The sequence below is a fragment of the Phoxinus phoxinus genome (genome assembly GCF_949152265.1).
Source record: "Phoxinus phoxinus genome assembly, chromosome: 25".
NCBI classification, from domain to species: Eukaryota; Metazoa; Chordata; class Actinopteri; order Cypriniformes; family Leuciscidae; genus Phoxinus; species Phoxinus phoxinus.
Window position 1 is genome coordinate 25,849,241 of NC_136900.1, and position 24,143 is coordinate 25,873,383.

Genomic DNA, 24,143 nt, shown 5'->3' on the forward strand with positions numbered 1-24,143 from the left:
AAAAGCACAATGTGACATTTAATTTGACAACATTTTAAGGATGTGTAGTGCAAATATCTTTATTATATAATTATACTTCCATTTTAGTTAACTTTCTTTCCAGTGCAAAACAATAGTACATAAAAAAACAGCTAATAAAGAAAATATAAAATATATATTTTATATATATTACCTGTTTTTTATGTATTATTGTTTTGCACTGGAAAGGAAATATTGCACTCAAATAATGCATTCAACTAATACAACACAAGGAAAATGGCTAATGTAGTTTTTCACCACAAATTCTGCTGTTAAACACAATTAAGTTGAAATGATGCAGGTTGAAGGGTTCAAGAGAAGCAAATATTATATATATGCACAAGGAAAATCTCACAGAAACAAATACACCTCCAGACTAAGCACATTGTGCAGCTATTTCCAATTCAATTCTGTATTTTTGTGCTCTTTTTCGCCGGCTGCTTGGAGTAACGTTAGTCACTTTCACATTTCCCGCTGTTGTCACTTGTCATCATCGTTGCTACGATACATGACTCACAATGACTGGAACGACCAATGAAGGGCATTCTCTGATGATGTTCCAAGATGTTAAAAACGCGACGCTGATCATAGACAAACGGGGAGAAATTAGTACCGCACGCACCGTCTGTTTTTTTTCTTATCATAGCCTACAAAAGTCTTCGTTCATAGTCTGACATATTAGAAGCTGTGTGTGTGTCTGTCACGGATTTGCACTGAATTGTGTGTGAGTGTGTGTGTGTGTGTGTGTGTGTGTGTGTGTGTGTGTGTGTGCTGTTGTACTGTGGCCTCACACTGCTGGTGTTGAGGAGAGTATGTGTGAGTGTGTGTGTGTGTGTGTGTGTGTGCGTGTGTGTGTGTGCGTGTGTGTGTGTGCTGTTGTACTGTGGCCTCACACTGCTGGTGTTGAGGAGAGTGTGTGTGTGTGTGCTGTTGTACTGTGGCCTCACACTGCTGGTGTTGAGGAGAGTGTGTGTGTGTGTGTGTGTGTGAGTGTGTGTGTGTGTGCGTGTGTGTGTGTGTGTGTGTGCGTGTGTGTGTACAGTAGTAAGCTACATATGAAGCTATATCTCTCATTCCTCATAACTGCTCCAGGAGTGGAGAGCCGAGATGGAGGACCAGATCTGTAGTTTATACTCTGCACACACATGAGGCTTAGATGCACAGAAGTGCAGAACAAGTGTTACTAGACGGCACTGGCTTTATTAAGAAATAAATTATTCAATTCACCTTTGATAGTGAAGCCCTTTTCTCAAAGCAGCTTTACCGAAAATGCCACATTAGCATAGAGTTGTGTTATCATCACAGTCAGCTGATGACGGGTTAGAGGTCACAGTCAGCTGATGAGGTTAGAGGTCACAGTCAGCTGATGAGGTTAGAGGTCACAGTCAGCTGATGTATTAAAGGCGGAAACAATGGAAGTGATTCTGCAGCTTCTTTAAGGAGATATGAGTTTATAATGATGGATGTGGATAGCGTGTGTGTTTAATAACCCGTGTGTGTTTATGATCGAGCTGCAGTGTCGCTTCTCCACCGCTGTGTGAGCGAGTGGCGCTCGCGCGTGTCCGGCTCTTCCGCTTCCGGTCGCTCTTCTTCCTCCTCTTCCGCTCCCGCATCATCATGGCGGGTGTCTGCCCGCGCTCTCCGTGGATCTGCTGTAATCCTCGGCTGTTCTGCGCTGCTCATCAGCGTGCACTCTCCCGCTGTGTGGAGAGACTGAGTGGCGCGCGTGTGTGTGAGTATGACGCGGCGGACGCGTGTGTGCGACGGATGGAGCGCGTTAGAAGCGCGCGATCACAGTAACTGCAGCGCCCGCGTGTCTTCCCCGGACGAGAGCTCATCGATACAGCTGATCAGACCCGATACCGGCCCATAATGCATTCTGCCGGCACACCGAGTGTGTGTGTGTGTGTGCGTGAAGGTGCTGCAGAGTGAGTGTTATTGAGGCTGGTGCTCTTCTGTGTGTGTGTGTGTGTGTGTGTGTGTGTGTGTGTGTTCTGATGTTCCTCTTCTTCTGTGGTGTGTGTTCTGATGTTCCTCTTCTTCTGTGGTGTGTGTTCTGATGTTCCTCTTCTTCCGTGGTGTGTGTTCTGATGTTCCTCTTCTTCTGTGGTGTGTGTTCTGATGTTCCTCTTCTTCCGTGGTGTGTGTTCTGATGTTCCTCTTCTTCTGTGGTGTGTGTTCTGATGTTCCTCTTCTTCTGTGGTGTGTGTTCTGATGTTCCTCTTCTTCCGTGGTGTGTGTTCTGATGTCCCTCTTCTTCTGTGGTGTCAGGGGCGCGTCAGGACGAAGACGGTGATGCCGCGCGCGTCATCATAGAGAAGTACTTCACCCGTCTGGGCAACGACTTACACACCAACAAGTGTGTGTGTGTGAGGAGATCGCCATCATCCCCAGCAAGAAGCTGCGCAACACGATCGCCGGGTGAGAGGGAGCAGTGCATGCTGGGACACTGAGTCCCGGCGCTGATGTCACTTCCTGTCCCTGCATGTACGTGACGCACCTGATGAAGCGCATCCAGCGAGGGCATCTCCATCAAACTGCAGGAGGAGCGTGAGCGCAGGGACAACTACGTGCCCGAGGTGAGCCTTCCCATCATGCACTGCGGCGGTCACGTGACCTGTCTCGAAAGTGACTGTGGAGTGTCGTCTCCAGGTCATCGAAGCACAGGGAGAGAAACTGTGAAAGTCTTTCCCGTGTTTGCTGGATTCTGTTCCTGACAAACCCTGAATCTTTCTCACAACCGCTCGCTAGCATTAGCATCCGCTCTGCAGTTCAAACGCCACGCTAGCAGCTGAAAAGTGCCCTAACTGTTGGTCTGATCATGTGACCACTGATGAGGTCAGGGGTCACAGCTGTTAGGGATGGGCATTTTTGTTAATTTCTCATTTCGATCATCGACAGGTCTCATCGAACACGTGCTCGCGAACACACCCTCGCAAACGCGCTCGCGAACACACCCTTGCAAACGCGCTCGCGAACACACCCTCGCAAACCATCGCAAACGCGCTCGCGAACACACCCTCGCAAACCATCGCAAACGCGCTCGCGAACACACCCTCGCAAACCATCGCAAACGCGCTCGCGAACACACCCTCGCAAACCATCGCAAACGCGCTCGCGAACACACCCTCGCAAACCATCGCAAACGCGCTCGCGAACACACCCTCGCAAACCATCGCAAACGCGCTCACGAACACACCCTCGCAAACCATCGCAAACGCGCTCGCGAACACACCCTCGCAAACACACCCTCGCAAACCATCGCAAACGCGCTCGCGAACACACCCTCGCAAACCATCGCAAACGCGCTCGCGAACACACCCTCGCAAACCATCGCAAACGCGCTCGCGAACACACCCTCGCAAACCATCGCAAACACACCCTCGCAAACCATCGCAAACACACCCTCGCAAACCATCGCAAACGCGCTCGCGAACACACCCTCGCAAACACACCCTCGCAAACCATCGCAAACGCGCTCGCGAACACACCCTCGCAAACCATCGCAAACGCGCTCGCGAACACACCCTCGCAAACCATCGCAAACGCGCTCACGAACACACCCTCGCAAACACACCCTCGCAAACGCGCTCGCTAACACACCCTCGCGAACACACCCTCGCAAACCATCGCAAACGCGCTCGCGAACACACCCTCGCAAACCATCGCAAACGCGCTCGCGAACACACCCTCGCAAACCATCGCAAACGCGCTCACGAACACACCCTCGCAAACACACCCTCGCAAACGCGCTCGCTAACACACCCTCGCGAACACACCCTCGCAAACCATCGCAAACGCGCTCGCGAACACACCCTCGCAAACCATCGCAAATGTGCTCACGAACACACCCTCGCAAACCATCGCAAACGCGCTCGCGAACACACCCTCGCAAACCATCGCAAACGCGCTCACGAACACACCCTCGCGAACACACCCTCGCAAACCATCGCATACGCGCTCGCTAACACACCCTCGCGAACACACCCTCGCAAACCATCGCAAACGCGCTCGCTAACACACCCTCGCAAACCATCGCAAACGCGCTCACGAACACACCCTCGCGAACACACCCTCGCAAACCATCGCAAACGCGCTCACGAACACACCCTCGCAAACACACCCTCGCAAACCATCGCAAACGCGCTCACGAACACACCCTCGCAAACCATCGCAAACGCGCTCGCGAACACACCCTCGCAAACACACCCTCGCAAACCATCGCAAACGCGCTCGCGAACACACCCTCGCAAACCATCGCAAACGCGCTCGCGAACACACCCTCGCAAACCATCGCAAACGCGCTCGCGAACACACCCTCGCAAACCATCGCAAACACACCCTCGCAAACCATCGCAAACACACCCTCGCAAACCATCGCAAACGCGCTCGCGAACACACCCTCGCAAACACACCCTCGCAAACCATCGCAAACGCGCTCGCGAACACACCCTCGCAAACCATCGCAAACGCGCTCGCGAACACACCCTCGCAAACCATCGCAAACGCGCTCACGAACACACCCTCGCAAACCATCGCAAACGCGCTCACGAACACACCCTCGCAAACACACCCTCGCAAACGCGCTCGCTAACACACCCTCGCGAACACACCCTCGCAAACCATCGCAAACGCGCTCGCGAACACACCCTCGCAAACCATCGCAAACGCGCTCGCGAACACACCCTCGCAAACCATCGCAAACGCGCTCACGAACACACCCTCGCAAACACACCGTCGCAAACGCGCTCGCTAACACACCCTCGCGAACACACCCTCGCAAACCATCGCAAACGCGCTCGCGAACACACCCTCGCAAACCATCGCAAACGTGCTCACGAACACACCCTCGCAAACCATCGCAAACGCGCTCGCGAACACACCCTCGCAAACCATCGCAAACACGCTCACGAACACACCCTCGCGAACACACCCTCGCAAACCATCGCATACGCGCTCGCTAACACACCCTCGCGAACACACCCTCGCAAACCATCGCAAACGCGCTCGCTAACACACCCTCGCGAACACACCCTCGCAAACCATCGCAAACGCGCTCACGAACACACCCTCGCGAACACACCCTCGCAAACCATCGCAAACGCGCTCGCTAACACACCCTCGCGAACACACCCTCGCAAACCATCGCAAACGCGCTCACGAACACACCCTCGCAAACACACCCTCGCAAACGCGCTCGCTAACACACCCTCACGAACACACCCTCGCAAACCATCGCAAACGCGCTCGCGAACACACCCTCGCAAACCATCGCAAACGCGCTCGCGAACACACCCTCGCAAACCATCGCAAACGCGCTCACGAACACACCCTCGCAAACACACCCTCGCAAACGCGCTCGCTAACACACCCTCGCGAACACACCCTCGCAAACCATCGCAAACGCGCTCGCGAACACACCCTCGCAAACCATCGCAAACGTGCTCACGAACACACCCTCGCAAACCATCGCAAACGCGCTCGCGAACACACCCTCGCAAACCATCGCAAACGCGCTCACGAACACACCCTCGCGAACACACCCTCGCAAACCATCGCATACGCGCTCGCTAACACACCCTCGCGAACACACCCTCGCAAACCATCGCAAACGCGCTCGCTAACACACCCTCGCGAACACACCCTCGCAAACCATCGCAAACGCGCTCACGAACACACCCTCGCAAACCATCGCAAACGCGCTCGCTAACACACCCTCGCGAACACACCCTCGCAAACCATCGCAAACGCGCTCGCTAACACACCCTCGCGAACACACCCTCGCAAACCATCGCAAACGCGCTCGCTAACACACCCTCGCGAACACACCCTCGCAAACCATCGCAAACGCGCTCGCGAACACACCCTCGCAAACCATCGCAAACGCGCTCGCTAACACACCCTCGCGAACACACCCTCGCAAACCATCGCAAACGCGCTCGCGAACACACCCTCGCAAACCATCGCAAACGTGCTCACGAACACACCCTCGCGAACACACCCTCGCAAACCATCGCATACGCGCTCGCTAACACACCCTCGCGAACACACCCTCGCAAACCATCGCAAACGCGCTCGCTAACACACCCTCGCGAACACACCCTCGCAAACCATCGCAAACGCTCTCGCTAACACACCCTCGCGAACACACCCTCGCAAACCATCGCAAACGCGCTCGCGAACACACCCTCGCAAACCATCGCAAACGTGCTCACGAACACACCCTCGCAAACCATCGCAAACGCGCTCGCTAACACACCCTCGCAAACACACCCTCGCAAACCATCGCAAACGCGCTCGCGAACACACCCTCGCAAACCATCGCAAACGTGCTCACGAACACACCCTCGCAAACACACCCTCGCAAACCATCGCAAACGCGCTCGCAAACACACCCTCGCAAACCATCGCAAACGCGCTCGCGAACACACCATCGCAAACGCGCTCGCAAACACACCCTCGCGAACACACCCTCGCAAACCATCGCAAACGCGCTCGCTAACACACCCTCGCGAACATACACTCGCAAACCATCGCAAACGCGCTCGCGAACACACCCTCGCAAACCATCGCAAACGCGCTCGCGAACACACCCTCGCAAACCATTGCAAACGCGCTCGCGAACACACCCTCGCAAACACACCCTCGCAAACGCGCTCACGAACACACCCTCGCAAACACACCCTCGCAAACGCGCTCGCTAACACACCCTCGCGAACACACCCTCGCAAACGCGCTCGCGAACACACCCTCGCGAACCCTCGCAAACGCGCTCGCTAACACACCCTCGCGAACACACCCTCGCAAACCCTCGCAAACGCGCTCGCGAACACACCCTCGCGAACACACCCTCGCGAACACACCCTCGCAAACCATCGCAAACGCGCTCGCGAACACACCCTCGCGAACACACCCTCGCAAACACACCCTCGCAAACCATCGCAAACGTGCTCACGAACACACCCTCGCGAACACACCCTCGCAAACCATCGCAAACGTGCTCACGAACACACCCTCGCGAACCCTCGCAAACGCGCTCGCTAACACACCCTCGCGAACACACCCTCGCAAACGCGCTCGCGAACACACCCTCGCGAACACACCCTCGCAAACCATCGCAAACGCGCTCGCGAACACACCCTCGCGAACACACCCTCGCGAACACACCCTCGCAAACCATCGCAAACGTGCTCACGAACACACCCTCGCGAACACACCCTCGCAAACCATCGCAAACGCGCTCGCGAACACACCCTCGCGAACCCTCACAAACGCGCTCGCTAACACACCCTCGCGAACACACCCTCGCAAACCATCGCAAAACGCGCTCGCGAACACACCCTCGCAAACACACCCTCGCAAACCATCGCAAACGCGCTCGCGAACACACCCTCGCAAACCATCGCAAACGCGCTCGCGAACACACCCTCGCGAACACACCCTCGCAAACGCGCTCGCTAACACACCCTCGCAAACCATCGCAAACGCGCTCGCGAACACACCCTCGCAAACCCTCGCAAACGCGCTCGCTAACACACCCTCGCGAACACACCCTCGCAAACGCGCTCGCTAACACACCCTCGCAAACACACCCTCGCAAACCATCGCAAACGCGCTCGCGAACACACCCTCGCGAACACACCCTCGCAAACCATCGCAAACGCGCTCGCTAACACACCCTCGCGAACACACCCTCGCAAACCATCGCAAACGCGCTCGCTAACACACCCTCGCGAACACACCCTCGCAAACCATCGCAAACGTGCTCACGAACACACCCTCGCAAACCATCGCAAACGCGCTCGCGAACACACCGTCGCAAAACAATCGCAAACGCGCTCACGAACACACCCTCGCGAACACACCCTCGCAAACCATCGCATACGCGCTCGCTAACACACCCTCGCGAACACACCCTCGCAAACCATCGCAAACGCGCTCGCTAACACACCCTCGCGAACACACCCTCGCAAACCATCGCAAACGCGCTCACGAACACACCCTCGCGAACACACCCTCGCAAACCATCGCAAACGCGCTCGCTAACACACCCTCGCGAACACAGCCTCGCAAACCATCGCAAACGCGCTCGCTAACACACCCTCGCGAACACACCCTCGCAAACCATCGCAAACGCGCTCGCTAACACACCCTCGCGAACACACCCTCGCAAACCATCGCAAACGCGCTCGCGAACACACCCTCGCAAACCATCGCAAACGTGCTCACGAACACACCCTCGCGAACACACCCTCGCAAACCATCGCATACGCGCTCGCTAACACACCCTCGCGAACACACCCTCGCAAACCATCGCAAACGCGCTCGCTAACACACCCTCGCGAACACACCCTCGCAAACCATCGCAAACGCTCTCGCTAACACACCCTCGCGAACACACCCTCGCAAACCATCGCAAACGCGCTCGCGAACACACCCTCGCAAACCATCGCAAACGTGCTCACGAACACACCCTCGCAAACCATCGCAAACGCGCTCGCGAACACACCCTCGCTAACACACCCTCGCAAACACACCCTCGCAAACCATCGCAAACGCGCTCGCGAACACACCCTCGCAAACACACCCTCGCAAACCATCGCAAACGTGCTCACGAACACACCATCGCAAACACACCCTCGCAAACCATCGCAAACGCGCTCGCAAACACACCCTCGCAAACCATCGCAAACGCGCTCGCGAACACACCATCGCAAACGCGCTCGCGAACACACCCTCGCAAACACACCCTCGCAAACCATCGCAAACGCGCTCGCGAACACACCCTCGCGAACACACCCTCGCAAACCATCGCAAACGCGCTCGCTAACACACCCTCGCGAACATACCCTCGCAAACCATCGCAAACGCGCTCGCGAACCCTCGCAAACGCGCTCGCTAACACACCCTCGCGAACACACCCTCGCAAACCCTCGCAAACGCGCTCGCTAACACACCCTCGCGAACACACCCTCGCGAACACACCCTCGCAAACCATCGCAAACGCGCTCGCGAACACACCCTCGCGAACACACCCTCGCAAACACACCCTCGCAAACCATCGCAAACGTGCTCACGAACACACCCTCGCGAACACACCCTCGCAAACAATCGCAAACGTGCTCACGAACACACCCTCGCGAACCCTCGCAAACGCGCTCGCTAACACACCCTCGCGAACACACCCTCGCAAACCCTCGCAAACGCGCTCGCGAACACACCCTCGCGAACACACCCTCGCAAACCATCGCAAACGTGCTCACGAACACACCCTCGCGAACACACCCTCGCAAACCATCGCAAACGTGCTCACGAACACACCCTCGCGAACACACCCTCGCAAACCATCGCAAACGCGCTCGCGAACACACCCTCGCGAACCCTCACAAACGCGCTCGCTAACACACCCTCGCGAACACACCCTCGCAAACCATCGCAAACGCGCTCGCGAACACACCCTCGCAAACACACCCTCGCAAACCATCGCAAACGCGCTCGCGAACACACCCTCGCAAACCATCGCAAACGCGCTCGCGAACACACCCTCGCGAACACACCCTCGCAAACCATCGCAAACGCGCTCGCTAACACACCCTCGCAAACCATCGCAAACGCGCTCGCGAACACACCCTCGCAAACCCTCGCAAACGCGCTCGCTAACACACCCTCGCGAACACACCCTCGCAAACCCTCGCAAACGCGCTCGCTAACACACCCTCGCAAACACACCCTCGCAAACCATCGCAAACGCGCTCGCGAACACACCCTCGCGAACACACCCTCGCAAACCATCGCAAACGCGCTCGCTAACACACCCTCGCGAACACACCCTCGCAAACCATCGCAAACGCGCTCGCTAACACACCCTCGCGAACACACCCTCGCAAACCATCGCAAACGCGCTCGCTAACACACCCTCGCAAACCATCGCAAACGCGCTCGCGAACACACCCTCGCAAACCCTCGCAAACGCGCTCGCTAACACACCCTCGCAAACCCTCGCAAACGCGCTCGCTAACACACCCTCGCAAACACACCCTCGCAAACACACCCTCGCAAACGCTCTCGCGAACACACCCTCGCAAACACACCCTCGCAAACACACCCTCGCAAACACACCCTCGCAAACCATCGCAAACGTGCTCGCGAACACACCCTCGCAAACCATCGCAAACGTGCTCACGAACACACCCTCGCAAACCATCGCAAACGTGCTCACGAACACACCCTCACGAACACACCCTCGCAAACGCGCTCGCGAACACACCGTCGCGAACCCTCGCAAACGCGCTCGCGAACACACCCTCGCGAACACACCCTCGCAAACGCGCTCGCTAACACACCCTCGCTAACACACCCTCGCGAACACACCCTCGCAAACCATCGCAAACGCGCTCGCGAACACACCCTCGCTAACACACCCTCGCGAACACACCCTCGCAAACCATCGCAAACGCGCTCGCAAACACACCCTCGCGAACAAACCCTCGCAAACGCGCTCGCTAACACACCCTCGCGAACACACCCTCGCGAACACACCCTCGCAAACCATCGCAAACGCGCTCGCGAACACACCCTCGCGAACACACCCTCGCAAACCATCGCAAACGCGCTCGCGAACACACCCTCGCGAACACACCCTCGCAAACCATCGCAAACGCGCTCGCTAACACACCATCGCAAACGCGCTCGCGAACACACCCTCGCAAACCCTCGCAAACGCGCTCGCTAACACACCCTCGCGAACACACCCTCGCAAACCCTCGCAAACGCGCTCGCTAACACACCCTCGCAAACACACCCTCGCAAACACACCCTCGCAAACGCTCTCGCGAACACACCCTCGCAAACCATCGCAAACGTGCTCGCGAACACACCCTCGCAAACCATCGCAAACGTGCTCACGAACACACCCTCGCAAACCATCGCAAACGTGCTCACGAACACACCCTCACGAACACACCCTCGCAAACGCGCTCGCGAACACACCGTCGCGAACCCTCGCAAACGCGCTCGCGAACACACCCTCGCGAACACACCCTCGCAAACGCGCTCGCTAACACACCCTCGCGAACACACCCTCGCAAACCATCGCAAACGCGCTCGCAAACACACCCTCGCAAACACACCCTCGCGAACAAACCCTCGCAAACGCGCTCGCTAACACACCCTCGCGAACACACCCTCGCGAACAAACCCTCGCAAACGCGCTCGCTAACACACCCTCGCGAACACACCCTCGCAAACACACCCTCGCGAACAAACCCTCGCAAACGCGCTCGCAAACACACCCTCGCAAACACACCCTCGCAAACACACCCTCGCGAACACACCCTCGCAAAAGCGCTCGCGAACACACCCTCACAAACGCGCTCGTGAACACACCCTCGCAAACGCGCTCGCTAACACACCCTCGCGAACACACCCTCGCAAACCATCGCAAACGCGCTCGCAAACACACCCTCGCAAACACACCCTCGCGAACAAACCCTCGCAAACGCGCTCGCTAACACACCCTCGCGAACACACCCTCGCAAACCATCGCAAACGCGTTTGCGAACACACCCTCGCAAACACACCCTCGCGAACACACCCTCGCAAACACACCCTCGCGAACACACCCCTCGCAAACACACCCTCGCAAACACACCCTCGCAAACACACCCTCGCGAACACACCCTCGCAAACACACCCTCGCGAACACACCCTCGCAAACACACCCTCGCGAACACACCCCTCGCAAACACACCCTCGCGAACACACCCCTCGCAAACACACCCTCGCAAACACACCCTCGCAAACACACCCTCGCGAACACACCCTCGCAAACACACCCTCGCGAACACACCCTCGCAAAAGCGCTCGCGAACACACCCTCGCAAACGCGCTCGCGAACACCCTCGCAAACACACCCTCGCGAACACACCCTCGCAAACGCGCTCGCGAACACACCCTCGCAAACGCGAACGGCGAACTTCCGTGGTGTGTGTTCTGATGTTCCTCTTCTTCTGTGGTGTCAGGGGCGCGTCAGGACGAAGACGGTGATGCCGCGCGCGTCATCATAGAGAAGTACTTCACCCGTCTGGGCAACGACTTACACACCAACAAGTGTGTGTGTGTGAGGAGATCGCCATCATCCCCAGCAAGAAGCTGCGCAACACGATCGCCGGGTGAGAGGGAGCAGTGCATGCTGGGACACTGAGTCCCGGCGCTGATGTCACTTCCTGTCCCTGCATGTACGTGACGCACCTGATGAAGCGCATCCAGCGAGGGCATCTCCATCAAACTGCAGGAGGAGCGTGAGCGCAGGGACAACTACGTGCCCGAGGTGAGCCTTCCCATCATGCACTGCGGCGGTCACGTGACCTGTCTCGAAAGTGACTGTGGAGTGTCGTCTCCAGGTCATCGAAGCACAGGGAGAGAAACTGTGAAAGTCTTTCCCGTGTTTGCTGGATTCTGTTCCTGACAAACCCTGAATCTTTCTCACAACCGCTCGCTAGCATTAGCATCCGCTCTGCAGTTCAAACGCCACGCTAGCAGCTGAACCTGTCAGGCTCTGTCACTGGAACAGTCTTAAGCTGTGTCCGAAACGCTCACTCGTTCACTATATAGTGTGTGGCGTTAGTGCGCTAGATCTGCGAGATGAAGCGAGTGAACTCGCACGCTAACCTAACTATTATATATGCTACTCACTTTAGAAAACATGAACAACAATAACGATCTTCTAACTCTCGGCCAGCTCATCGATTGGACGTTCGGAAGCGATGGCGTGCTCGTTCAGCGGGATGATCGCTACACTCCAGTGATTACGCTAATACAGAGGATCAGCCAATGAATGATCATCTCTCCCTTACAGTTCAGCGAGTTAGCAATGCCACACATTATTAAAACACGTTAAATTGAGCTAATGCCTAGATATAATTTTATAGTTTAAACAAACGCTTAAACTAACACTGCCGTGACTGAGACGTCCGCAAAAAAAGGCGCTCGCTGTCCGGCGACTGAACACTTGTGAGGCGCTCGCTGTCCGTCCACTGAACACTCGTGAGGCGCTCGCTGTCCGGCGACTGAACACTCGTGAGGCGCTCGCTGTCCGGCGACTGAACACTTGTGCGGCGCTCGCTGTCCGGCGACTGAACACTCGTGAGGCGCTCGCTGTGCGGCGACTGAACACTCGTGAGGCGCTCGCTGTCCGGCGACTGAACACTTGTGAGGCGCTCGCTGTCCGGCGACTGAACACTTGTGCGGCGCTCGCTGTCCATCGACTGAACACTCGTGAGGCGCTCGCTGTCCGGCGACTGAACACTTGTGAGGCGCTCCCTGTCCGGCGACTGAACACTTGTGCGGCGCTCGCTGTCCATCGACTGAACACTTGTGCGGCGCTCGCTGTCCGGCGACTGAACACTTGTGCGGCGCTCGCTGTCCGGCGACTGAACACTTGTGAGGCGCTCGCTGTCCATCGACTGAACACTTGTGCGGCGCTCGCTGTCCATCGACTGAACACTTGTGCGGCGCTCGCTGTCCGGCGACTGAACACTTGTGCGGCGCTCGCTGTCCGGCGACTGAACACTCGTGAGGCGCTCGCTGTCCGGCGACTGAACACTTGTGCGGCGCTCGCTGTCCGGCGACTGAACACTTGTGCGGCGCTCGCTGTCTGGCGACTGAACACTTGTGCGGCGCTCGCTGTCTGGCGACTGAACACTTGTGCGGCGCTCGCTGTCCGGCGACTGAACACTCGTGAGGCGCTCGCTGTCCGGCGACTGAACACTTGTGCGGCGCTCGCTGTCCGGCGACTGAACACTCGTGAGGCGCTCGCTGTGCGGCGACTGAACACTCGTGAGGCGCTCGCTGTCCGGCGACTGAACACTCGTGAGGCGCTCGCTGTGCGGCGACTGAACACTTGTGCGGCGCTCGCTGTCCGGCGACTGAACACTCGTGAGGCGCTCGCTGTCCGGCGACTGAACACTTGTGCGGCGCTCGCTGTCCGGCGACTGAACACTCGTGAGGCGCTCGCTGTGCGGCGACTGAACACTCGTGAGGCGCTCGCTGTGCGGCGACTGAACACTTGTGAGGCGCTCGCTGTCCGGCGACTGAACACTTGTGAGGCGCTCGCTGTGCGGCGACTGAACACTTGTGAGGCGCTCGCTGTCCGGCGACTGAACACTCGTGAGGCGCTCGCTGTGCGGCGACTGAACACTTGTGCGGCGCTCGCTGTCCGGCGACTGAACACTTGTGCGGCGCTCGCTGTCCGGCGACTGAACACTTGTGAGGCGCTCGCTGTCCGGCGACTGAACACTTGTGAGGCGCTCGCTGTGCGGCGACTGAACACTCGTGAGGCGCTCGCTGTCCGGCGACTGAACACTCGTGAGGCGCTCGCTGTCCGGCGACTGAACACTTGTGAGGCGCTCGCTGTGCGGCGACTGAACACTTGTGCGGCGCTCGCTGTCCGGCGACTGAACACTTGTGAGGCGCTCGCTGTCCGGCGACTGAACACTCGTGCGGCGCTCGCTGTCCGGCGACTGAACACTCGTGAGGCGCTCGCTGTCCGGCGACTGAACACTTGTGAGGCGCTCGCTGTGCGGCGACTGAACACTCGTGAGGCGCTCGCTGTCCGGCGACTGAACACTCGTGCGGCGCTCGCTGTCCGGCGACTGAACACTCGTGCGGCGCTCGCTGTCCGGCGACTGAACACTCGTGAGGCGCTCGCTGTGCGGCGACTGAACACTCGTGAGGCGCTCGCTGTCCGGCGACTGAACACTCGTGCGGCGCTCGCTGTCCGGCGACTGAACACTTGTGAGGCGCTCGCTGTCCGGCGACTGAACACTCGTGAGGCGCTCGCTGTCCGGCGACTGAACACTCGTGAGGCGCTCGCTGTGCGGCGACTGAACACTTGTGAGGCGCTCGCTGTCCGGCGACTGAACACTTGTGAGGCGCTCGCTGTCCGGCGACTGAACACTCGTGAGGCGCTCGCTGTCCGGCGACTGAACACTTGTGAGGCGCTCGCTGTCCGGCGACTGAACACTTGTGCGGCGCTCGCTGTCCGGCGACTGAACACTTGTGAGGCGCTCGCTGTCCGGCGACTGAACACTCGTGAGGCGCTCGCTGTCCGGCGACTGAACACTCGTGAGGCGCTCGCTGTCCGGCGACTGAACACTTGTGAGGCGCTCGCTGTGCGGCGACTGAACACTTGTGCGGCGCTCGCTGTCCGGCGACTGAACACTTGTGAGGCGCTCGCTGTCCGGCGACTGAACACTTGTGCGGCGCTCGCTGTCCGGCGACTGAACACTTGTGAGGCGCTCGCTGTCCGGCGACTGAACACTTGAGGCGCTCGCTGTCCGGCGACTGAACACTTGTGAGGCGCTCGCTGTCCGGCGACTGAACACTCGTGCGGCGCTCGCTGTCCGGCGACTGAACACTCGTGAGGCGCTCGCTGTCCGGCGACTGAACACTTGTGAGGCGCTCGCTGTGCGGCGACTGAACACTCGTGAGGCGCTCGCTGTCCGGCGACTGAACACTCGTGCGGCGCTCGCTGTCCGGCGACTGAACACTCGTGCGGCGCTCGCTGTCCGGCGACTGAACACTCGTGAGGCGCTCGCTGTCCGGCGACTGAACACTCGTGAGGCGCTCGCTGTGCGGCGACTGAACACTCGTGAGGCGCTCGCTGTGCGGCGACTGAACACTCGTGAGGCGCTCGCTGTCCGGCGACTGAACACTTGTGAGGCGCTCGCTGTCCGGCGACTGAACACTTGTGAGGCGCTCGCTGTCCGTCCACTGAACACTCGTGAGGCGCTCGCTGTCCGGCGACTGAACACTTGTGAGGCGCTCGCTGTCCGGCGACTGAACACTCGTGAGGCGCTCGCTGTCCGGCGACTGAACACTCGTGAGGCGCTCGCTGTGCGGCGACTGAACACTTGTGAGGCGCTCGCTGTCCGGCGACTGAACACTTGTGAGGCGCTCGCTGTCCGGCGACTGAACACTCGTGAGGCGCTCGCTGTCCGGCGACTGAACACTCGTGAGGCGCTCGCTGTGCGGCGACTGAACACTTGTGAGGCGCTCGCTGTCCGGCGACTGAACACTCGTGAGGCGCTCGCTGTCCGGCGACTGAACACTCGTGAGGCGCTCGCTGTCCGGCGACTGAACACTCGTGAGGCGCTCGCTGTGCGGCGACTGAACACTTGTGCGGCGCTCGCTGTCCGGCGACTGAACACTTGTGAGGCGCTCGCTGTGCGGCGACTGAACACTTGTGCGGCGCTCGCTGTCCGTCGACTGAACACTCGTGAGGCGCTCGCTGTCCGGCGACTGAACACTTGTGCGGCGCTCGCTGTCCGGCGACTGAACACTTGTGAGGCGCTCGCTGTCCGGCGACTGAACACTTGTGAGGCGCTCGCTGTCCGGCGACTGAACACTTGTGAGGCGCTCGCTGTCCGGCGACTGAACACTCGTGAGGCGCTCGCTGTGCGGCGACTGAACACTTGTGCGGCGCTCGCTGTCCGGCGACTGAACACTCGTGAGGCGCTCGCTGTGCGGCGACTGAACACTCGTGAGGCGCTCGCTGTCCGTCGACTGAACACTCGTGAGGCGCTCGCTGTCCGGCGACTGAACACTTGTGCGGCGCTCGCTGTCCGGCGACTGAACACTTGTGAGGCGCTCGCTGTCCGGCGACTGAACACTTGTGAGGCGCTCGCTGTCCGGCGACTGAACACTTGTGAGGCGCTCGCTGTCCGGCGACTGAACACTCGTGAGGCGCTCGCTGTCCGGCGACTGAACACTCGTGAGGCGCTCGCTGTCCGGCGACTGAACACTCGTGAGGCGCTCGCTGTGCGGCGACTGAACACTTGTGCGGCGCTCGCTGTCCGGCGACTGAACACTTGTGAGGCGCTCGCTGTGCGGCGACTGAACACTCGTGAGGCGCTCGCTGTCCGTCGACTGAACACTCGTGAGGCGCTCGCTGTGCGGCGACTGAACACTTGTGAGGCGCTCGCTGTGCGGCGACTGAACACTTGTGCGGCGCTCGCTGTCCGGCGACTGAACACTTGTGCGGCGCTCGCTGTCCGGCGACTGAACACTTGTGCGGCGCTCGCTGTCCGGCGACTGAACACTTGTGCGGCGCTCGCTGTCCGGCGACTGAACACTTGTGGAGCGCGCGGGCGCGACAACGATATGAAATGAGCGTAGTTGTCTTGCGCTTTAAGCGTAGTTGTCTTGCGCTGGAGGCGGTCATATGCAAACGCTGGTACGTCACTTCGCACCGTGACGTCACTTCTCACCATGGATCCAGAACGAGCTGTATTTAGAGCTTGATTAAATAAATGATTCGTTTATAATGGGGAGGACGTCTTAAGCTATGAAACTTGCAGGACGTTTTAATGGTACAAAGACCTCTTATATACCAAAAGATCAAGGCAAATTTAGTTTCTCATGTCATGACCCCTTTAATGTTGAGAATTAGCTTTAGCTTCTCGTGTGTATATACGTGTTCTATATTCAGTGTACATGTTCATTTTAGTTACAGTTTTAGTAGTTTTGTCATTTGTATTATACATTTTTTATTATTGCTAGTTGGGTTTAATTTATGGATTTCTAGGTAAAACGTTTTGTTTATTGCCAAGGCAACATTTCTATTTTTCATTTCAAGTTTTTCAACCAATATTTATATATTTAATTGTAGCTTGATCTCAGTTAATAAGTGTTTTAATATTGTGATTGAGCGGTATTAGCTCGTGTGGTCATGTGATGTAAAGGTGTGGTCATGTGATGTAAAGGTGTGGTCATGTGATGTAAAGGTGTGGTCATGTGATGTAAAGGTGTGGTCATGTGATGTTTCCCGCAGGTTTCGGCTCTGGATCAGATCATTGAGGTCTACACCGACACAAAGGAGATGCTCAAGCTTCTGGTGAGTCACTCTTAACTCTTCCCATCATGCACTGCGGCGGTCACGTGACCTGTCTCGAAAGTGACTGTGGAGTGTCGTCTCCAGGTCATCGAAGCACAGGGAGAGAAACTGTGAAAGTCTTTCCCGTGTTTGCTGGATTCTGTTCCTGACAAACCCTGAATCTTTCTCACAACCGCTAGCATTAGCATTAGCATCCGCTCTAACACACCCTCCTGAACGCACTCGCGAACACACACTCCCATCAACCGCGCTGAAGAGCTAAAGCTCCGAGGATTCACAACACTGTTCTGTTCTCAGCATTATGATGTTGTGTATATGCACATCTCACACTCGCTGTGACTCCAGACTTCACTGCAGTGGTTCTGTGTGTGTGTGTGTGTGTGTGTGTGTGTGTGTGTGTGTGTGGACCCAGCTCAACAGTGATGTCACTGACCCTGTTCTGTTCCCGCAGGACTTCGGGAGCCTGTCGAATCTCCAGGTCACAGCCTCCGGTCGGCATGAACTTCTAGACACCCGAGAGGAGTGTGTGTGATGATGATGGACGTGTGTGTGTGTGTGTGATGATGGACAGGTGTGTGTGTGATGATGGACAGGTGTGTGTGTGATGATGATGGACGTGTGTGTGTGATGATGGACAGGTGTGTGTGTGTGATGATGGACAGGTGTGTGTGTGATGATGATGGACGTGTGTGTGTGTGTGATGATGATGGACGTGTGTGTGTGTGTGTGATGATGGACGGGTATGTGTGTGTGATGATGATGGACGTGTGTGTGTGATGATGGACAGGTGTATGTGTGTGATGGACAGGTGTGTGTGATGGACGTGTGTGTGTGTGTGTGTGTGTGTGTGTGAGAGATGATGGACAGGTGTGTGTGTGTGTGAGAGAGATGATGGACAGGTGTGTGTGTGATGATGATGATGGACGTGTGTGTGTGTGTGTGTGTGTGTGTGTGAGTGTGTGAGAGAGATGATGGACAGGTGTGTGTGTGTGTGTGATGATGGACAGGTGTGTGTGTGTGATGATGGACCTGTGTGTGTGTGATGATGGACAGGTGTGTGTGTGTGTTGGACGTGTGTGTGTGATGATGATGATGGACAGGTGTGTGTGTGTGAGAGAGATGATGGACAGGTGTGTGTGTGTGAGAGAGATGATGGACAGGTGTGTGTGTGTGTGTGTGTGTGTGTGTGTGTGTGTGTGATGATGGACAGGTGTGTGTGTGTGTGATGATGGACAGGTGTGTATGTGATGATGATGATGGACAGGTGTGTGTGTGTGTGTGATGATGGACAGGTGTGTGATGATGATGATGGACAGGTGTGTGTGTGATGATGATGGACAGGTGTGTGTGTGATGGACAGGTGTGTGATGATGATGATGATGGACAGGTGTGTGTGTGATGATGATGATGATGGACAGGTGTGTGTGTGTGATGGACAGGTGTGTGTGTGTGTGTGTGTGTGTGTGTGATGATGGACAGGTGTGTGATGATGATGATGATGGACAGGTGTGTGTGTGTGTGATGATGGACAGGTGTGTGTGTGTGTGATGATGGACAGGTGTGTATGTGATGATGATGATGGACAGGTGTGTGTGTGTGTGTGTGATGATGGACAGGTGTGTGATGATGATGATGGACAGGTGTGTGTGTGATGGACAGGTGTGATGATGATGATGATGGACAGGTGTGTGTGTGATGATGATGATGATGGACAGGTGTGTGTGTGTGATGGACAGGTGTGTGTGTGTGTGTGTGTGTGTGTGTGTGTGTGTGTGTGATGATGGACAGGTGTGTGATGATGATGATGATGGACAGGTGTGTGTGTGTGATGGACAGGTGTGTGTGTGTGATGATGATGATGATGGACAGGTGTGTGTGTGATGATGGACAGGTGTGTGTGTGTGATGGACAGGTGTGTGTGCACTACAGTATAAACACAAACAACAACAGCTTGAAACTGTAATTAAAAAGTATCCTAATAAAACAAGTTTTGGAATCTGAAGTCTGCGTCACTGAATGATTGATAATCTTTGACGAGTGATTATTTTTAGATGGAGATTATTGATCGGCAATCCACTGATATTCCTGCCGTTCCTGGATGTCAAATGTTGAATTTTATGTCGAATTTGAACCACTGAATGTGTATTAAAAAAATTACTGAAAAATGACTTGTCGAATACTACAGGTTGTATTTTTAAACAGAATTAACATCATTTTTGAAGTGAAATCTAAAAGGTGAATATGGATTATTGAATTTGTTATAATGGAAACGTGTGTGAAATGTTTTGCATTGAAATGTTCACAGCTTAAATATTCAATCATGTTGAATTTTCCTAAAAGCCTAAAAATACAATGCATTAAATGCGAGCGGGGTTAGTGCAATGCATATCTTTTCAAGTAGTGCAATTCAACAAGGCTTTTGGTTTCAAAAACATTTGTCTATTTTACTTCCATATTTCTCATTCATAACTGGACATGTTTGCGTTGAGAAGCATCTGGATGGTTCCTGCTGGGGCTGAGTTGACCTCTGACCCCCAGCTGACGTCTAAAGGGTCAGGGATATCTAGAGGCTGCTGTGGACGTTATGATATCTGAAACCCAGACCAGGAGAAGAACGTGGACATGTTCAGGCAATGTGATCCAATAATTTACAATTTTATTAAATCCTTGGATGTAAAACGAGGGCGTTGGGAAGAGCAGTCAGCGAGGCTGCGAGACACATCAGGGGCGTTCAAAAAGTCATCATCATAATCACTATTATTGCAAAAACGTCCAATAAAGTCCATGACTGTCACATGACCCTCAGAGCAGCGCGAGTCCATGTCATGAAGAAAGTGACAGCCAATAAAAACAGGAAGTAGACAAAACACAATCACCTTATTACGACTAAACTCTGTCACTGTCACAACATCAGAGAACTTCTTTTCTGTTTAAACGAATTTAAATATTTTAAAAAATATTTCATCATCTACTTTTATTGCGAAAATAGGCAACTGGACTAACTGTGATGATGATGATGATGATGAGCAGCGTGAGGCCACGGGAACGGCATGGTCCACGTCTCCATGACAACCGCCGCCGCGATCCCCGTCTCTGTGACGACCGCCGCCATGTGGCCCGTCTCCATGACTACCGCTGCCTTTACGCTCGTCTCCATGACGACCGTGATGCTCGTCTCCAAACAGCGATGCGTGTTTATCTTGCGCTCAAGCAGTTGCGAGTTTTTGGACAGTTTGCTGGATCTCTGTACATGAATTCCCTGAACGAAACGTACAAACAAACACAAATGCGTCCTCATGAACACGAGACGCCCGTCCTGCCGACGGGAGAATCCGCTGGAGAATCAGGAATGTTGTCCTCGGGATTTGGGGATTAAAAGCTCAGAGTAAAAACATAAAACCAGACGAGGAAGTCAACGGCATGAACGCAGAAATGTCCATCCATCCGTTCGTCTCAGGCGTCTCTCCACAAACTCTTTCTGGATTCATGTTTTCCAGAGCCTGTGTGTGTGTGTGTGTGTGTGTGTGTGGTACACAGCTCCACTGCAGAACCTGATTGGACGGTAGGGCGAGAAGAGGCGGGGCTTCATGCAGAGTGTCTCAGGTGGGCTTCCTGGATGTCAGACACATCAACAATCTCACACACACTCACTCACTCACTCTCTCTCTCTCTCTCACACACACACACACACACACACACAAACTGTGGTGACAGAAACTCTCAGATTCAGTCACTGAGATGAATAGCTATATTACAGACTGACTGCTCGCATATATTAATCTCTGTGTAAATTAGTGTTTTTCTAGGACATTCACAAGAGTTTCGCTGAAAGCCTCGAGAAGAAACTGAGTTCCACGAGTTATAAACCTTACCAAAACACTCCGTCCCATTTCTTAAAATTAAACATCTTAAAATGTTTAATCATAAAAACATCACAAATAAAGTGTCCAAAAGTATTTTTTTATCTGTCGGATAATGTGAAATGATCTCACTTTCTGTGTTCAGCCTGTAAAGTTCTGCTGAATGAGGTGGAGGAAGACGGTGAATGAAGCTCCAGGTATAAAGACAGGCTTGTTTCTCCCGTGTGTGTGTGTGTGTGTGTGTGTGTGTGTGTTGAAGCCCACCCTCGTCTCTCTGAAGCCCCTGGTCTCTGGTTCTCTAGTGACGGTGGGCTGCAGTTCCGGATGGGGCCTCAGGGGGGCGTCTGAGTCTGAGGGGCAGAAGTGCTACGAGTTCAGCCAGGGGTGGTTGAGGCACTCTGAAGCAGAGGCCCGTTTCTCCGGCACCATCTCCAGCATGGGCAACAAGAAGTGTGTGAAATGACCGGCATCCTCGGCCGACCAGCCGTACTTTTCCACCAGCACATCAAACAGAGTCCAGGGCTTGAGTTTCGTGATGTGCCGCAGTTCACCTGCAGAGAGAGACGCCAGATAAGCTGCTGCAGGGAAAACACAGCTGCAAGCCCCGCCCCATCACTAATGCAAGCCCCGCCCCCATTACTACAGCGAGACCCACCCCGTCACTAATGCAAGCCCCGCCCCCATTACTACAGAGAGACCTGCCCCATCACTAATGCAAGCCCCGCCCCCATTACTGCCCCCTTTATTACTGCAAGACCTGCCCCCATTACTGCTGAGACCCGCCCCCTTTATTACTGCAAGACCTGCCCCATTACTGCTGAGAGACCCGTCCCCTTTATTACTGCAAGATCTGCCCCCATTACTGCTGAGAGACCCCCCCTCTTTATTACTGCAAGACCTGCCCCCATTACTGCCGAGAGACCCGCCCCCTTTATTACTGCAAGACCTGCCCCCATTACTGCTGAGAGACCCGCCCCCTTTATTACTGCAAGACCTGCCCCCATTACTGTTGAGAGACCCGCCCCCTTTATTACTGCAAGACCTGCCCCCATTACTGCCGAGAGACCTGCCCCCTTTATTACTGCAAGACCTGCCCCCATTACTGCCGAGAGACCTGCCCCCTTTATTACTGCAAGACCTGCCCCCATTACTGCTGACAGACCTGCCCCCTTTATTACTGCAAGACCTGCCCCCATTACTGCTGAGAGACCCCCCCTCTTTATTACTGCAAGACCTGCCCCCATTACTGCTGAGAGACCCGCCCCCTTTATTACTGCAAGACCTGCCCCCATTACTGCTGAGAGACCCGCCCCCTTTATTACTGCAAGACCTGCCCCCATTACTGCTGACAGACCTGCCCCCTTTATTACTGCAAGACCTGCCCCCATTACTGCTGAGAGACCCCCCCTCTTTATTACTGCAAGACCTGCCCCCATTACTGCTGAGAGACCCGCCCCCTTTATTACTGCAAGACCTGCCCCCATTACTGCTGAGAGACCCGCCCCCTTTATTACTGCAAGACCTGCCCCCATTACTGCCGAGAGACCTGCCCCCTTTATTACTGCAAGATCTGCCCCCATTACTGCTGAGAGACACGCCTCCATTATTACTGCAAGACACGCCCCCTTTATTACAGCAAGACACGCCCACATTACTGCTGTAAGCCACACCCACATTACTGCTGTAAGCCACGCCCACATTACTCCTGTAAGCCACACCCACATTATTGCTGTAAGACTAAGAAAAGGCCCCAGAGCAGAAGCATTCGAGACACGGCATCACGGGTCTGATGGTGTAAAGGAAACGGTCCTGAAGGAGACAGGAGTCAGACAGCAGAGTTACGGTTACCTTTCTTTGAGAAGAACTCACGGCTGTATTTTCCTGCTGCGATGATCTTGCGGGGGATTTTTCCCAGCAACTCCATAATCAGAGCGATGTGGTCTGACCACCAAACACACACACACACACACAACATCAGTTATTCATGCAGTGGTGCAGGAGGACAGAGGGACGCGTCGGCCATCACACACACTGACGTCTGGGTAACACCAGTTCAGCTCACACACACATCTGCCATTAAAGGCTCATGAAATGGAAAATACAGATAGTTGCATATATAAGAAGTTACTCTAGAATAAAAACAGGTTTAATTTCCGAACACTGATGAAGTTCACCAATCACAGCAGCGGCTGTTTACTCGAGTTTCTGAAAGAGGAAATCATGTCTACGAATCTTTGAAACTTTTTGGTGAAATTTTTTTTTATAAACTAACCTCCAAAACATGAGATAAAGGAAAATGCATTTCATGACCCTTTAGAATCCAGCCCTGTAACGGCAGTGTGTGTGTGTGTGTGTGTGTGTGTGTGTGTGTG

The 24,143-nt window shown here is 55.3% G+C and overlaps 2 protein-coding genes across 6 annotated transcripts in view; one reads left to right on the top strand and one right to left on the bottom strand.

The window, feature by feature from the left end:
• Positions 1 to 1,635: 1,635 nt before the first annotated feature.
• Positions 1,636 to 19,913, top strand: LOC306994091 (small ribosomal subunit protein eS17; the record flags this gene model as incomplete). The annotated part of the gene is given in 12 exon segments (XM_079604405.1): positions 1,636 to 1,672; positions 2,290 to 2,377; positions 2,528 to 2,597; positions 12,039 to 12,060; positions 12,063 to 12,127; positions 12,130 to 12,189; positions 12,193 to 12,287; positions 12,289 to 12,346; positions 17,849 to 17,911; positions 18,363 to 18,391; positions 18,393 to 18,854; positions 19,012 to 19,913. Coding segments are annotated over 11 exon segments (615 nt in total). The 3' UTR covers positions 18,421 to 18,854; positions 19,012 to 19,913.
• Positions 19,914 to 20,546: 633 nt separating this feature from the next.
• Positions 20,547 to 24,143, bottom strand: part of srpk2 (SRSF protein kinase 2) — a 50,465-nt gene continuing 46,868 nt past the window's right edge. For 2 of the 5 annotated variants that reach the window (XM_079604529.1, XM_079604530.1), the window contains 2 exons: positions 23,620 to 23,712; positions 20,553 to 22,322 (listed from right to left, as the gene is read on the bottom strand). In XM_079604529.1, coding sequence (XP_079460655.1) covers positions 22,138 to 22,322; positions 23,620 to 23,712 — 278 coding nt within the window. In that variant the 3' untranslated portion in view covers positions 20,553 to 22,137. Of the gene's footprint in view, positions 22,323 to 23,619; positions 23,713 to 24,143 lie in introns of all 5 variants that reach the window. The other 3 variants (XM_079604531.1, XM_079604533.1, XM_079604532.1) reach the window with 2 other exon arrangements.